Raw genomic sequence first — 17721 nt, 5'->3', positions numbered from 1 at the left:
TAGGGGTTCTCCAAACAGTGTTTGATGAGTGAATGAATATATAATAGGGATGACTGGTGCTGACGGGAATGTGATGGAAGAAGCACTGTCTTACAGACACTGATGATGGTAGTGTAAGCCTTTTTGGAGGGCAATCTGCAGGCACCAGACAACATTCTAAAGGGATAACTTTTATAGAAATTCTACTTCTAAGAGTCTAGGGACACATCCACACAAATATTCATTGAGTATTTACATACTGGTGGATAATAAAACAAACTAGAGCACATCCTTTCTGTGGAATTCTACAGAAAGAAGAGAAATTTACCAACCATGAGATAATGCCCAAAGTATACTATCAAGTGATGAAAGCACACTGCGTAATCCTACTCATGTTCCTGCAGGATTCACTCCTGTCTGTTATGAGTGCTTATTCAGCAGGCAACAGGAACAGAAGAGATGTGAAGAGGGATATTCGTTTTTAACATATGCCTTTCCATTGTTTTAAATGTTAGCGAAGAGCATGCAGAGCCTTTAAGATTTAACAAATAAAATAAAACAGGGTCTATCATCTTTGTCTCGTGGAATCATTTAAATTATATGAAAAACTTCAGCACAGTGTCTGCGCCATAGGTAGGGCTTATTCCATAAAAAGTATTGAAAGTGAAAGTCGCTCAGTCGTGTCTGACTCTTTCTGACCCCATGGACTATACAGTCCATAGAATTCTCTAGGCCAGAATATTGGAGTGGGTAGCCTTACCCTTCTCCAGGGGATCTTCCCAAACCAGGGATCAAACCCAGGTCTCCCACATTGCAGGCAGATTCTTTACCAGATGAGTTACAAGGGGAGCCCGTAAAAGGTATTACTATTACTATTATTTGATGGGATGGGCAGGGCTTTACCAAAGGGCCTGAGGCCTCTCCCACCTGCCCTGTTGGTACCCTCTTCTCCTCCTGGAGGGGATCCTGCCTCTAAGATGCTCTCCTACATAACCATTCCTTTTCCTTTGAGTGAGCTGGTGGCTTTAACACATGACTCCTTTACACACCAACTCTCCAGTCAGATTTCTTGGTTCCAGCTTGACCCCAATTCTGTCACTGACTAGTGTGTGAACCGGGTGAGATACCAACTTTCCTCAGCCCAATTTGCTCCATCTCTAACACGGGCTCAATAAACTCTCTCATTTAGGGTTGCTGTAAGAATTAAGTGAAATAAGGCTTTAAAATGGCTTGGTAGACCACCACGCATCTAATGAGGGCCCAGAAGGTATTCATTTTTACTATAACAGACAGGAAAACCACTGACACCCAAGAAGGGCAAGGTTATAATGTTGAGTGGCCAGGGATTGGGGTATTTATAACTGGTGGGCTCTGTCCAGCCCTGATCTTGCTCCTCAGCACCTCTTTGAGTCTCTGAATTGCTGAACGCCAGGGCTTAGATCCTCCCGCCCCAACCATCCAATGATGCATCAGTCGCTCTGGGGACCCATGGAGCCAACTGTGCAGACACACGCAGGCACTCACCTTGACCAGGTGCACTTTGCACGCCCCCACGAAGTCAAACGGGAGCCCATCAAACGTGCGGTAATGCCGGTCACCATAGGCCGTGCAGGCGGAGGCGCAGGGGTGAAGGGTGCACTGGAACGAGCCGCGCTGGCACACACTGAAATGCACATGCCCAGACCCCTCACAGGGCATGCCCCCCCGACCCTGAGCACCCACGGCGGGGCCACTGCCCATCAAGTGCCCACTGGGTACCCCTGGGCTGAGTGCCAACAAACATCATCGACCTCCAACAAAGGCTCAAAGGATACGAGGGTGGGTCCCCATTTTATGCAAGACACTGGGGTTCAGAAGGTTAAATCAATCAATAACAGAGCCAAGACTGACCCGAGATCGATTCAACTCCAATATCCACACTCTCTTTGCCACTCCAGTCATTCATTCAACAAGTAATAAGCATCTACCATATCCCAGGCATTACTCTAGGAGTCTGAGCTACATCAGTGAACAAAACAGCAAAAAATCTTCTGCCTTGGTGAAGCTTGTATTCTAAAGGAGGAAGACACACACTAAGTAATAAAAAATAATAAGCAAGCATGAGTAGGTAATGTGTGTGTGCTCAGTGGTTCAGTTGTGTCCAACTCTTCGTGGCCCCATGCACTGTAGCCCACCAGGCTTCTCTGTCCATGAACTTTTCCAGGCAAGAATGCTGGAGTGGGATACCATTTCCTCCTCCAAAGGATTTTCCCAACCCACGGATCAAGCCTGCATCTCCTGCATTGCAAATGGATTCTTTCACAGCTGAGCTACCTGGGAAGCCCCAATTGGGTGATAGTTAGAAGGTAATGAGTGCTATGTGGGGAAAGGAACAAGATAAAAAGGACTGGGAATGTGTGTGGGGGTGGGTTGCAATTTTAAATAAGATGGACAGAAGGACAGGAGAGCAGAGATTTAATGGTGTGAGAAAATTAAGTATATGGACATTTGGAAAAACAGTGTCCTGGGCAGAGGGTACAGCCTTTGCAAAGGTCCTGAAGAACACTCCGGAAGACAACATGGCTAGAATAGAGACAGGAGGAGGAGAAGAGGAACTCAGGGAGGTAACAGAGGTTCCGATCCCGTAGGTCCTAGAAGGCCACGGTAAGAATGGTAGCTTTGCTAGCAGTGAGACAGGGAGCGTTCAGAGGATTTCATCATGAGAATAACACGATCTGAATGTCCATCTTTTTCACGCACATGAATGTGCATATACACTCACAAGTGCAGTCTCTGCATTTTGAACATGTACTGACACACACCCTATAAATATGCAAACACATCATCACGGTTACAAACACACATGCACACACATTCAAATACACGTATGAACAAACTCACATTGATATTTATAGTCACGAAAACATCCCCTCAAATTCTTTCTGTCCATATATTTGTATATATACACAAACCCCTACAGAGCACACAATCACACAAGATAAATATGAACGTGGTTGAAGGGGGAATGCTAGACTGTACTCACAATCACACATCCCATATCCACCCGCAGCCCCAACAAAAAGTAGAGCCTGGACGGGGCCCTCACTTACCAGGAATGGCAGGGAGACATGACCTGGTCCCCAGGGTAGTACTCCTTCCCTTTCCAAGTGCATGGACACTCCTCTGGCAGAAAGCATGCATCCCCGTGTCTGAGCAGGCTGTAAGGACACAGCAGGCAGACGGTCAGGAGAGCACCCTTCCATCTCTGCCACCTGCGGACGACCTTGTAGCCGCACGGATGCCCTGGGATGGCTCTCAGCATCTACCCTGGAAGACAGTGACCATGTACCTACCACCATCCTGCTCCTGCCCAGTGAGGTTCAGAGCTACCTCAGCAACTGGAAAATGAGAGGCAGGCTTGGCCCAGCTCAGAAGTCTCTGCCATCCATCGGGAAGCAAGACTCAGCTCTACCAGCCACACCTCCCCAGCCAGGCTGGTTGCCAGCTGTCCCGTGGACACTAGCTGTACACTAATGAACACAGCATGGGCATGGGCATGGACCCTTCTACCCAGGTGGCTCATGGAGTAACTAGTAGACTTGCATTGTAAAGAAATGTGAAAGGGAATTTTTCAGGAAGATGGAAACTCAGAGCCACATGAAGGAATGAAGAACTCCCAAAGTGGAAAATATGGTGGTAAATATTTTTTTTAATTATTTCTTAATTTCTTTAAGAGATAACTGAGCATTGAGAGCAAGATTAATGTCAACTGGACCTGAATTGGGCTTCCCTTGTGGCTCAGCTGGTAAAGAATCTGCCTGCAATGCGGGAGACCTGGCTTTGATCCCTGGGTTGGGAAGATCTCCTGGAGAAGGGAAAGCTACACCACAGTATTCTGGCCTGGAGAGTTCCGGGGACTGTATAGTCCATGAGGTCACAAAGAGTCAGATACGACTGAGTGACTTCCACTTTCACTTAATGTCAATTAATTGTGGGGTTCTAACACACGTAGAAGTAAACCGTATGATAATAATAATAAAAAGGACAAGAAGGAAGTAAAGGAAAGCAGACTGTTGCAAGTAGTCTACATAAAGTGGGAAAACATTAATTCATAGTAGATGGTGATAAATGAAAGATACATATCGTAATCTTTAGAGAACTACAAAAATAAAACAAAAAATATCAGGATATAGGAACGTCCCTGGCAGTCCAATACTTAAGACTGCACTTTCAATGCAGGAGGCGTAGGTTTGATCCCTGGTTGAGGAACTAAGATTCCACATATCATGCAGCGCAGCCAAAACAATAATACATTTAAAAATATACAGATTAAAAATACTAATATATATTTTTTTAAATGAAATGAAGGAGAAAAAATAGAAGACTAAATTTACTTAACCCAAAAGAAGAAAAGAAGAAAAAACAAAGACAAATAACAAATAAGATTGTAGTGTTAAATTCAATCTGATTATTAAAGGCAAATGCATAAACTGTCTAATTACAAGGGAAAACCTGTAACACTGGCTAAGAAAGCAAGACTCAACTGTACTCTGTTTCCCAAAGATATAGTTGAAATATTAATATAATAGCACAAATAAATGAAAAGCAAAATGATGAGAAAAGACACCATGTAAACACTAGTTACAAGAAAGACAGAGTGGCTATATTAAACTTACATAAAGTATGCTGCTAAGTCACTTCAGTCGTGTCCGACTCTGTGCAACCGCATAGATGGCAGCCCACCAGGCTTCCCCGTCCCTGGGATTCTCCAGGCAAGAACACTGGAGTGGGTTGCCATTTCGTTCTCCAATGCATGAAAGTGAAAAGTGAAAGTGAAGTCGCTCAGTTGTGTCTGACCTTCAGCGACCCCATGGACTACAGCCTTCCAGGCTCCTCCGCCCGTGGGATTTTCCAGGCAAGAGTACTGGAGTGGGGTGCCATTGCCTTCTCCAACACAAAGTATACTTCAAGACAAATAACATTAACTCTAATAACAAGGGATATTTCATAATAATAAGAGTCAGAGATTTCCCTGGTGGTGTCCTGTGGCTAAGACTTCTATATTGTAAAGTAATTAGCCTCCAGTTAAAATTAATAAATTAATTTTTTTAAAAAATCAGTTTATCAGCAGAACATAGGAATCTTAAATGGGCATGCACCAAGTATCAGAGCTTCAAAAACAGAAGCAAAAACTCACAGAACTAAAGGAGAAAAAAGATAAAAGCACAATTATAATTGGAGATTTTAACATTCTTCTCCATTAATGATAGAACAAACAGGCAAAAAAAAAAATTATTATTGATGTCCCTATAAATTTGACAACTTCTATGGGATGAACAGCAAAAACACTAAATATTTATAAATAATTCAATGACAAATGTGTAAACCTCTGGGTGAAAACTAGGAAACACTGCTGAGAGAAATTAAAGAAGGCCCAGGAAGTGGAACAATAGTGACCCACTTGTAGATTAGAGGATACACTAGTATGAAGATGTCAGTTCTCCCAAACTGATCTATAGGTTCAGCACAATCCCAATCAAAATTCCAATGGCCATTTTGTATAAACTGACAAGTTTATCATAAATTTACATGGAAATTAAAAAACCTAGAAGTGTCCAAAAAACTTTGAAAAGGAACAAAGTCAGGGCACTATCAACTTCTGATTTCAGGACTTACTATAAACCTTCAGAAATCAAGACAGAGTGATATTGGCCTAAGGATAGACAAATAGATCAATGAAACAGAAGAAAGAGTCCTGAAATAGACCCACATTTATACAGTCAATTGATTTTTTTTAAGGTGCCAAAACAATTGAACAAGAAATGTCCTTCTTACATGGGGCTAGAACCACTGGATATCCATCAGAAAAAAATACAATGAAGTGACTCCATTTTACAGCAGATACCAAAATACAATAATTTTAGATAGACTATAGACCCAAATGTAAAAGCAAAATTTATCAAGCTCCTAGAGGGTATATGGAAGAATATTTTTGGAATTGTGGCAAAGATGTCTCAGGACACAGACAGCATCATAAGGAAAAAAGTGCCAAGGTAAATATCACCAAAATTTTAAACCTCTGCTCATCAGAACTGATTAGACATATTAAGACATTTTAAATAAATGAACAGACAAACCACAGACTAGGAGAAAATATTTGCTATACATATATCCAACAAAGGACTTGCATCCAGAATATATAAAGAACTTCTGCAACTCAATTTTTAAAAAAATCAGCTAAATAAAAGTGAGCAAAAGACTTAACTGGACACTTTACAAATGAAGATATGCAAATGACCAAACAACACATGAAAAAGTACTCATCACTAGTCACTAGGGAAATACAAATTAAAACCATAATGTTATTTGACTATGTTCTCACTAAAATGACAAAAATGAGAAAGACTGAAAACATTGAGTGTTAGTGAGGATATAGAGCAGCCAGAACTCTCACACAATGAGAGTGTGAAATGGTACAAATTCTCTGGAAAATAGTTTGGCAATTTCTTACATAGTGAAATGTACATCTACCCTAGCACTCAATTCCACACTGAAGTGCTCTTCCAAGAGAAAGCAGCCTTATTTAAAATAGCCCAAACTGCAAATAACCTAAATATGTATCAACATTTGAGTGGATGATTTAATTATAATATATTCATACAATGGAATACTAATGAGCAATAAAAATAAACAAATGGCTGGGAAATGTAACAATGGATCAGTAGATACTGTATGACTATTTTCATGATGTTCTGGAACAGATAGAGCCTATTTATGCCAAAAATAAAAAACTACAGTGAAGGGGTACGGGGAGATACCAACTGGGAAAAGACACAGGGCACAAGAAATTTTTTTGAGGGGGAAGAAGTTTTCTATATCTTGATGGAGGTATGGGTTACAAGAGGGTATAAATTTGTCAAAGGTCAGCAAACTGTATGGGGCTTCCCAGGGGGCGCTGGTGGTAAAGAACCTGGACTCTGTGGGAGAGGGAGAGGATGGGATGAATTGGGAGAATGGCATTGAAACATGTATAATATCATATAAGAAACGAATCACCAGTCCAGGTTGGATGCATGATACAGGATGCTCGGGGCTGGTGCACTGGGATGACCCAGAGGGATGGTATGGGGAGGGAGGTGGGAGGGGGCTTCAGGATGGGGAACACGTGTACACCCGTGGCGGATTCATGTTGATGTATGGCAAAACCAATACAATATTGTAAAGTAATTAGCCTCCAATTAAAATAAATAAATTTATATTAAAAAGAAAAAAAAGAACCTGCCTGCCAATGCAAAGAAACACAAGAGATGCAGCGGCATTAGATCCCTGGGTTGGGAGGATCCCCTGGAGAAGGCAATGGAAACCCACTCCGGTATTCTTGCCTGGAGAATCCGATGGGTGGAGGAGCCTGAAAGGCTGCAGTCCATAGGGTCGCAAAGTTGGACACTACTGAAGCGACCAAGCCCCCATGCACAGCAAACTGTATACTTACGATCTGTGTGTTTTACGCACATATTGATTGGAAGCTGCATATTTAAGGGGGACCCACCATTTTGTTGAGGATGCTCCAAAATGTCAGTTTCTGGAGAAATTTTTTTTTTTTTGCCCAGCCAATTTTCAGGATTAGAATCCTCTTCCATTTCTGACCTGAGAGGCAAAAACTCTGATGCCACCATCCCAGGAACCAAGCTGGGGAAGCGGGCTGGGCCCCAGTTGGCTTTCACTCATCTCCCTGTCGTCACTCTGTGTCTCATCCCTGCCTCTGTCCCCAAGATCAAAATCTCTGATTTGACTTTTCTAGAAACTCTTCCTGTCTTTCTCCTGCTGGGTGGGGTAAGGGAATCTGGACATTTAACTGCTGCTTACACAGACTTGCCACATATCCCACTGTCTTGCTCCCACCACTGCCTCTTCTGAGATGCCTAGAGCATCCTGTTCCTGAAGCTGTCTACACCATGTAGCCTGTTTCTCCTTGGCCTTCCCCCCTACAAGCATCAGCGTCAACCTCTGTTCTGCAGGGTCAGTTTCTACACAGCCACCCTGGTTCCTTCTTCAAAAACTATTGGCCCATCTCAGCCACTGTCATCCCATTCTCGTTCCCTTTGTCCCTGGTGATTTATACATTTCTTTTTACTCCATTACCAACATTTCATTGTGGTTGTGAGAGGAAAAAATAAAAAAGCATGTGGTTAATCCACAAGGTTCTACCTGAGGCCACTTAACCTTTCTAAGTCTGTTTTTTTCATAGGTAAAATGGGGATGATGACACCTTCTTCCGTAGGTCATTAAGAGAATTTAATTATAGACCTGGGCACACTGCCTAGCACTTAGTAGATACACAATAAATATTGGTTTCTTGTCCTTCCTTTCCCCATAATTGAATCAGACACCAGTGATGGACTGGCTCATCACCTTCCATCTTCACCCTCAAGCCCTTCCTTGCCACCCACCATCCACCACTCCCTCTTGGCCTTTTGCAGACCTGTGTGTATCCTCAGCACCTTCTGTGTGCCCACCACAGAGAAGAATATGCAGGGAGGAGCTCTGGACCTCAGTTTGCTCTTTCTCCTTAACTGCTAAGGGAGTCTCTCCTCAGGGGCATTTGCAAATGCATAGGATCCAAGTAAAGGACGACAGTGCTATCACTCATAGAGAGTGTTTACTCTGTGCCATTTTCCAGATGAGGAAACTGAACCTCAGGGAAGTTAACTGGCCCACCCAGTAAGAGGTGGAATCAGGACACAAGCCTGACCCCAGAGTCCATTCTCCTAACCACTATGGTACATTGCCTTGTGATCCCAGAGCCCTTGGCTCAGCACCAAGATTCCAAAAAAATTGGGAGTGGCACAGACAGCACCAGATGCCTGCAGGGGCCCAGGAGCAATACACACACCCAGAGATTCTGCGAAACACTAAGGAGGGTGGCAGGGGGACCAGGGACCCAGAAGGCCCCAGGCAGGGGTAGTTACTTGTCACTGGCAGCCCTATCCCAGCTCCCAGGAGAATGTTCCATGATGCCAGGAAGTGCCTGTCCTTCCTTTACAGTTGCGACTGTAACAATTTCCCTTTGACAAGCCCCTGTGGAGTGTGGAAACTCCTCAGAGGGCATTTAACGCAGAGCATGAGTCACTACAGCAAAGATGCCAGGAGCTGATAGGGGTTCAGCACTAACAAGGGGAAGAAGACAAGCTTCTCTGGAGAATTTAGTGTGCCCAGCTCCTCACAGCTGTTGTCTTCATCGAATCTCACTAGAGTCCTGCACGGTGGGTGTTACTGCCCTCAAGTCACAGAATGAGCAAACTCAGGCTCATAAACATTAAGCGACTTGTCCAAGATCACATAGCTAGTGACAAACACTAAGCCCTCTGGACTGTGGATGCTCTTGGCACAGCACCAGGGCATGGGTTGAACTTTGAGAGGCTTGGAGCAGAGGAAGAGGACTCAGGTACTGTCCGCTCAGACTAGTCCTGCAAACAGCAGCAGGGCCTCACAGGCAAGAAGACTGTCGCCCAAGTGGTCATGTCACTCGTCAAAGGTCACCCAGCTCTTGGAAACCTTCACATCCTAGCCCACCCTTCACAGCCTGGGGATTGAAAAGGGAACCCCACTCTGGTTTCAGAATCTCTTGAGTTAAACTAATCCCTAATGTCAGGCATTGCTTTAGAGGCTTGTTCCTCAATGTATGGTCCCCAGACCTGCAACATCGGTACCTCGTGGGAGCTTGTTATTTATAGAAATGCAGAGTCTCAGGTCTAGGATCCTGTGCGAGTTCTCCAGACCTCACAGGGGTCCCTTGTGGATGCCCTTGTGTGGGAAACGGCAGGCTCATGACCTATATCGCGACCTCTGTGAAGGGGACTAGACCCCAGGCCTCTCAGAGCCAGCATCCTCTTTCCGAAGGGTAGGGTTTGGACTAAGCACAGTTGGATTCGGGTCATGGATCTTTAGGCAGACCACTTCCCTCCATCCAACCCTTGGCCTCAATTTCCTCATCTGCAAAATTGGAATAATGATCCTCCCCCTCCTTTCTCCCAAGGATGTTCTGTGATTGAAAGACATCACTATACCAAAGTGTCTTATAAATAGCAAAACTCCAGCTGAATGTTCCCTGCCCTCTGCACCCTAGAAGCCCTGACCCTCTTCTCACTTTCTCTGGCCACCAGGTCTGGCCTGGGACTCCCAGCTGAGCACTGAGCTCTGCACAGGTGGAAGGACACAGCCCCATGCTGCCAAGTCATGAGACGAGGCACCCAGCTGTCTTCTCAGCCTAGACCTGAAGTAAGACCAGCATCAGGAGTGGGCAGAGTGAGGCGCTGGGCCCTTGCAGTCACCTTGGCAAGCAGAAGACCCATGGGCCAACCCATAAAGTCAGTGCAGGCAGATCACACAGCTGTGATGGCAGCATCTCAGACACCCAGGAGGGAGACAGCTTCCACTGGGTGAGGCTTGAGCCTGGTCAGAAATTTGCAGGGAGGAAGGCTGAGAGCTAAACATGGGTTTCCTCTCTCATGGTCTTCAGCCCATGAGACCTCTAGGGCAGGCTTGGCACCCACCCAGTGCGTCCCCTTCAGCACCTCATTTAATTCTCACAACCATTTCTTGAGGCAGCAGGTATTATTACTCTTCCCATTTTACAGATGAAAAGCAGAGCCTTAGAGGAGCGAGGCCCCTTCCTTGTCTAAGATCACACATTGGTGAAAAGCAGAGGGAGGCAGACACCACTCCGGCTTGGCTCCCCACCCTCCTGTTCTTTCTCAGATTCCTCACTGGTTATGACGCTGTACCTGGGCAGCCCTGGGTTGGCGCCTCCCTGCAAGACCGTGTGAGGTTTTCTCTGCCCCTCACTCCACCCTGTGGTCCCTGGTTCTGCCAGCCTTTTGGGGATGGAAACCCAGGGCAACACGGAGACATACCCCTGAGGACAGGCGCATCCTGAGAGGCAGGGCCCACGGGCTGGCACACTCAGGTTCAGCAGCTGCTGCTCACACGTCCTCTCTCTGCTCAGCTCAGGGTCAGCATGCAGGTCGCTGCAGTTCACAAAGACCTGGCCCGCTGGGCAGGCAGCAGCTGGAAGAGGAGAGGGTGGTGCTGGCCAGAGCCTGGACCCTCAGAAGGATGCTTGCGACACGAGGGCCTGGGGTGGGTTCCTGGGAGGCAGGGGGTGGGGCAGGCAGGGAGACCTGGGGACGAGCCTTTGGGGGATGCAGGCAGAGATGGGGCTCTGAGGCTTTCTGCTGCCCAGGCTGCCCCTGAGACATCCCTCAGGTTCCCAGGAGCACACGACTGTGGTTCCCAGGACAACCACCACTGGTACCAATCACCGGGTGTGTCCTTTCATGGGTACTGCTCCCGGCTCTTCACCTGCATTTTCTTATTTATCCTGCCACAACTCTGCGAGGTGTTACTATTTCCCACTTTCCCATATGACGGAGAGAAGTCACTTCTGCTTTCAAAAGACATGATAAAGAAAGAAGAAGCATCCCAGAGGGACCAGAAGTGGAGCCAGGAAGCGGACAGCCATGCAGTGTGACAAAGTGGCCAGGAATGTTTAACAACAGAAAGTCAACTTCCCGTTCACCTGTATTTCTGTGACATAAACCCACTCTCTCTCCCAGAGCCTTCAGTCAAGTCGGCCTTGTACACTTATACCATGCAAGTGATCTTTCTTAAGGAAATCAATAAAACAGGGCTGAGTTCTATGCCAAGCCTGGGATGGAACAGAGAGAAAGGGACAGACACAGGAGATGAGATAAAAGTCCCAAAGAGAAGAAATCTGAGGACAGGAACTACAAAAAGAGGCACACTTTCAGGGATACACAGGAAACGTGGGAAGAAGGCAGGCATCCAGGTTATACAGCAAGAGAGGAAGTGAAGGCTCAGAGCGGTGAAGGGAGTTCCTCAGGGCTGCACAGGTGGGGAGGGCTGGGCAGGATGTGGAGCCAGGGCTATCTGAGTCTGGGGGCCCTGCTCTTAGCCCCCTGCCATGTGATTACTCTCTGATCTTCTCTGTGCTTGTCTCCATACTTAGCAGCATCCTCTGCACTCCAAGGCCCTCCCTAAGGGTTCCAGCTCCCTGCCCATCCAAGACACTCACCGGCCAATCCACTACTGTGTCATCCAGCACCCCCACCCCAACTTCCACTGCCTGTGAGGGTCTCAAAGACCCAGCCTATCCTTCCCACTGCTGTGGGCCCCACATCCCACATGGGCTGGATACAGTCAGCCTCAGCAGACACGTGATGGTTCAGATGGAGGAAATCCAGGAGCCAGGGGAGATCAGGACTGCCCAGATATCCCAGCTGGTCACCCCTGAGGGAGACAGAGTCTCGGCATCTCCTTGACAAGCAGGAGGGACAGCCTCCAGAGTGGAGCTGAGGTTGGGACAGGATCTCACGATGCCACGCTCTAAGCTGCAGCCTTTCCGGAGAGGACAAGGACTACAGAAAGCTTGGTTTGGCACGAGACCTGGGGCGGGCTCTCCTCGTCCTGGCCTGTCCTCAAGCTCCCAACCTTCCTCCCCCGATCCCACCACCATGAAGGAGCCCCTTCCCTCCCAATCCCCCTTACCCGGGGCTCCGCTATCACAGCTCATGACTCCATCTTTGCAGTGGCTGCAGAGAGAGAGAGAAGCACTGGGGTCAGCCCACCCACTCACTGCAGGGCCCAGAGACACCGAGTCACTGCACTCAGGTCATTGCGGAGTTCACACAGACATCCCAGGGCTGTCTCTGGCTCCCTGTAGAGAGGGAGGCTGTCACTTCATGGAAAGTTCCACACAGCTGCATTTTCTTTAGTCAGCAACTTCCATTTAAAGACAGGAATAATAACGCTGCTGTCTAGAAAGCTCACCAGTGGCCCAGAGTTGGGACGTCGCTGTCTCCAGGGGGATAATCCATTCCTTGGAAGTGGCAGGAGCACTGGTTCCTATAAAAGCCGGGAACGGAGAAAGGTGAGGTGACTCCGGAGTCGGGGCAGGGACCACCAAGGACAGGGACCCCGCCCTGCAGCCAGCCAGGGGCATTCACACCCAACATCTGCTCTGATAGCTCGGTGCCTATACCACACCCAGGTATAGGCCCCCCCGAACATCAGGCTAGGCACCCCCTTTCTCTTCTTTACAGGGGGTCTGTAAAGTGGGGATCCTTATGCGACCCTCTTCATAGGTTCCTCTTTGTAGGTCATTTGAGGGCAAAGACTGTGTTTCCTCCTCCCATACCTCAAACAGTTGGTTACAGCCAAGTGCAGGCCTTGGAACAGAGCAGTTGAGGGCTGGATGGGTTGTCTGTACTCATCCAACCCCAGTGTTCCCCATCTTCTCCCTCCCTAACTCCTCCTCCATCCCACATAACCCTCACAGGCTCCCCTCACTCACAACACTCAACCTCAAGGGGTGGGGCCACGGCGCACATCTGGATCTCAAGCGAGGACTCCAGCTCAAAAGGGGCTCTGAGTGAATCAAATATGTCCCCTATCATTCATGTTGATGTCCCCCACATTCAGCTGAATGTGATACCATTTTACAAATTAAAAAAAAAAAAAAGGCCTGGAGGGGACCAGGGGTCTTGCCAGTCAACCCCGAGATCTTGTGAGGTCACCAGCTCCCACCTGCCCCTTCCACTCTGCCCTCCAGCTGCAAGGAGAACGCCCGCAGCCAGGTCTCAGGGTGCTCCCCGAGTCCCCTTCGCCTGGAGCACTCCTTCCTCAAATCTCCGCTCACGTGCCGCTCCTCAGAAAGGCCTCTCTCCCAGGTTCACCTCATGTGACATAAGAGCAACCCCTCCCTCCCCAGGACTCCCCGGGCTCGCTCAGCTGTATTTGGCGCTGTAGCTCTTGTTACCACCAGATCCATTAAGTTTCGTTTATTTGCTTATTTTATCTGTCTCACCACCTAGAATGTGAGTTCTTGTGAAGGCAGGATTCCGTTTTGCTTGTTGCTGAATTGTCTAGAAATGTCTGGAACATACCAGATCAATCGAGATGTGTGGAAGGAGAGGGGAGATGAGGGTAGAGACCCCCTCGGCTCTGTGGGGTTGTCCTGTCTTGTGGCAAAGTCAGACTGGAGCCAAGAGCCAGAGTTGGGGAGACAGGCCTGGGTGGAAAGTGGGGAGGGCGTCTGATAAGCCCAGCTTATCCTCCAAGGCCTGCCCTGCGACTGAGATGAAGTAGGCACAGGAGAGGCCCAGGCAGGTACCCAGTTTCATATGCTCTGGAGACCCCCAGCTTTACTACCCCCTGACACAGAGCTCAAGTCAGCCTCCTCACCTGGGGACACAGAGGTCAGCCTGGGTGTCCAGATAGGTGTCTGGTGGGCAGGCACAGCCCTCCACACACTCGTCCCCACTGAGGTCACTGCCACCATGAACCCCACAGGCCTCAGGGCCAGCCAGGTCCTGGCAGGTCTGTCCACACGGAGCCACACACGGGCTGTACTCCTTGGTGGCCTCACAGGACAGCGCTGTAGGGAGAAATGTGACTGTGCTTTGCCTCCCTCGCACACCCACAAGTTTGTGGAGTGGGGTCACCATTATAAAGAAGAGAACCCAGAGCCAGAGAAGTTAAGACATTCGCCCAAGGTCACACAGCAGGTCAAGGTTACAGCTGGGATTTGAACCCAGTTTGCCTCCCACTGCCCCGGAATGGCAGAGACACAGAGGTAGATCCCATCTCCCAAGTTCAGCCTGGACCCTATCATTGGCATTTCCTTCTCTCTGCAGGGCATTCCTCTTAGGTAGTGATTTTGTGGGGGCAGCGGAGGTCATCCCAATAGTCCTGCACTCACCCCACACATAGACACACATACACAGGTGTGTAAACACACACACACACTCTGCCTCTCTCACTTCTATGGGCTGTGAAGATCAACCGCAGCCTCTCAGGGGACTTGACTTGGGGCTGCCCTCTCTTTACCTGGCCACCAGCCCATTCCCTGGGGTCTCCCACAGCCAGTCAGGGGGCGGGGGCAGGTGGACACTCAGATCTGGAGCTCTGGCTCCTCCAGTGCCCTCCCAGGGCCACACTAGTGTGGGGCGCTCACCGCAGCTTGGCAGGCGGGCACGGAAGTCAATGGGGAGCCCGTGGCGCTGGCACAGGTGGGCGTAGTGAGCCAGTGTGGCACACAGGCAGGGCTGCCCACAACGGCAGGCATCTCGGCGGCACTGCTCAAAGTAGGGCACGGGGCTCAGGTACGCGGAGCAGGGCGCAAACAGCTCCCCCGTGAGCACACTGCAGGCTTGCAGGGCAAAGGAGGCTGGAGACAGGCGAACGGGCAAGGGTCAGGGGTCTGATTTGCCTGGTGCTCTGGGCCCCAGCTTCTCCCTGCCTCCCCACAGCAGCAGGGACTGTACACAGGAGTGTGTGTGCATGCGTGTATGTGTATATATTTGCGGTATATACGTGCGTGAGCATGCGCAGGCACTCACGCAATGCATTCCTCATGTCAGGAGTCACAGGCGTGGACAAAACCAGAAACAGGCAAAAGTCCCTGCTCTCGTGTAGGAGACATTCTGGGTTGGGGAGACCGTCCCTAAACAACTTAAACAGTAACTTCAAGGTAAAGAATCTAAGGAGAGAAAGTTGAGAAGGAAAATGGGGGTTGCAAGGTGGGGATGGAGGGGAATTGTGATTTTAAACCCAGTGGTTCTGAAGGCCTCAGTGGAAAGACATTGTTAGACTAAAACCTTGAAAGAGATAGAGAGTCAGGCATGTGTCTATGAGGAAAGAACATTCCAGGAGAATGGAACAGCAAGTGCAAAGACCTGGAGAGGAGACAGACCAGGCTGGGTCAGAAGAAAGCAAGGAGGCCAGTGCTGCTGAGCTAGGTGAAGGGTGGGTGCAGGGAGGAGGTGAGATAATGGGGATGGGAGGAGAGTGCAGGGCCTGGCGGGGCCACTGTGAGGACCTGGACTTTTGCCCTGAGATGGGGGAGCCAGTACAAGTGTGCGTGTAGGTGACAGGGGCAGAACGTGAAGTTGGCTTCTGCCTGATCCTCACCAGAAAGGAAGGCCCGTCCCCTCCCGACAGCTCCTCCTTTCTGATCACTCCTACCCAACGTGGTCAACCTCCTCATGCCCAGGTTCCCAGCTCATCTCTCTCAAACCAATCCTACCCACCGCCCCCCAACCACCTCACCGGCTTGCGGATGCACGTCGCAGGGGTCCAGCGGGGAGCCAGAGACCAGAGGGGAGCAGGCGGACAGTGTTTTCCAAGAATTGCCAAAGAGCTGTGGCGTGCTCTCAGGCACACCCACTGGGGACCTGCAGGCATGGTAGAGCCACATTCACACATTGGCCCATGTGCACCCAAGTGAACACACAGCATACACCCAGGTAAGCGTCCACCTGCCCATGTACACAAGCATGTTCACACACACACAGGCAAACATAAAGCGTGAGCACCCACATTCCGATGCATACGTATCCTCCCAAATATATAACATTCATAGGTTCACATATACCACCAGCACACACACACGCACACGCGCACACACACACACACCACAAATATATACAGACATGCAAACAAAAAGGAGATCTACGCAGACACATTCAAACACATACAATTACAAACGTGCAGGCATACATATATACATCACATTTAACAGGCTCCATGTGGGTTTGGGGCCATACACTAGCTCACACTCCCTACCCACCCTTGGGTCTTCATGTCAGAAAGAGATAAACAGGGAGACCATGAACCAAACTTCATCGAGTAAGGATTTCTTTCACCTTCCTCCATGGACAGTTCCCCCAAACTCCTTTTCCCCTCCTCTCTCTCCAGGTGGGAAATAGTCACACGAGGGGCAACAAAAGGCGGGAGATACTCAAGTTTCCTAGATATCATCAGTCTCCAAGGGTTACTGAACTGGTGTAGATGGTACAATGGCCAGAGGTCATAGGTCCATGAGGGGCAAATTCTGCCTGGTGCCCACCACAGGCACATTCCTTCTCCAGAACTGTGAGAATACAAGTTACACAGAGCACTATTTCCACCCAGGAGTCACGGCTAGGCGTACGGCAAGCAGCACACACTAAATAAACATGGTCTGCTCCCCTCATCCTGGCCAGGTGCCCTGACACCAGGCAAGGAGCTGTCCACCAGGCAAGGTGCTGTCCACCAGGCAAGGCAGAGTAGGATGCTACATTTTAAAATGTAGCTGCATGGAAAAGCTCTCAAGTTTTTTGTATTCTTGATTTTCCAAACAAATTCTCATTTCTGGCCGAAGAACGCCTCTCACGTTTCTTTCTATATCACCCAATGCGTGTAACTGGAAGGACTGACCAGAACCTCCAGCCGTCAATACCAATCATTTGTTTTCCTTTCTGGAAAGTCTGACTTTGTCCCCTCCCAAGTTCCCAAACTGTGTCTATGTCGAGGAGTCAGCATTTTTGGCACAAGAAAGACTGTGAACTCCTGCCTTAAAGAAACACATGCAGTGCTTGACTGCTCAGTCCTGTACGGCTCTTTGCTCACTGTCCATGGGGATTCTCCAGGCAAGAATACTGCAGTGGGTTGTCATGCCCTTCTCCAGAGGATCTTCCCAACCCACGGATCAAACCCAGGTGTCCCACGTTGCAGGCAGATTATTAACTGACTGTGCCTCCAGGGAAGCCCAAGAATACTGGAGCGGGTAGCCTATTCCTTCTCCAGAGGATCTTCCAGACCCAGGAATCGAACCAGAGTCTCCTGCATTGCAGGTGGATTCCTTACCAGCTGAGCTACCAGGGACGCCCTAAAGAAACATACTTAAATTTAAATGTAGAGGAA

The 17721-nt window shown here is 48.6% G+C and overlaps 1 protein-coding gene across 1 annotated transcript in view; it reads right to left on the bottom strand.

Annotated features, from left to right (window-relative positions):
* Positions 1–17721, bottom strand: part of OTOG (otogelin) — an 83966-nt gene that overhangs the window by 48922 nt on the left and 17323 nt on the right. Inside the window, exons 18-25 of the mRNA XM_018058989.1 lie at positions 16087–16211; positions 14993–15205; positions 14221–14413; positions 12808–12882; positions 12526–12569; positions 10872–11025; positions 3069–3176; positions 1504–1642 (exon numbers count right to left, since the gene is read on the bottom strand). Of these exons, the coding sequence (XP_017914478.1) occupies positions 1504–1642; positions 3069–3176; positions 10872–11025; positions 12526–12569; positions 12808–12882; positions 14221–14413; positions 14993–15205; positions 16087–16211 (1051 nt within the window). The remainder of the gene's footprint in view (positions 1–1503; positions 1643–3068; positions 3177–10871; positions 11026–12525; positions 12570–12807; positions 12883–14220; positions 14414–14992; positions 15206–16086; positions 16212–17721) is intronic.

This window comes from Capra hircus, chromosome 15, assembly GCF_001704415.2.
Source record: "Capra hircus breed San Clemente chromosome 15, ASM170441v1, whole genome shotgun sequence".
NCBI lineage: Eukaryota > Metazoa > Chordata > Mammalia > Artiodactyla > Bovidae > Capra > Capra hircus.
The sequence above is the reverse complement of the archived record's forward strand: the minus strand, read 5'-3'. Positions and strand labels throughout refer to the sequence as shown.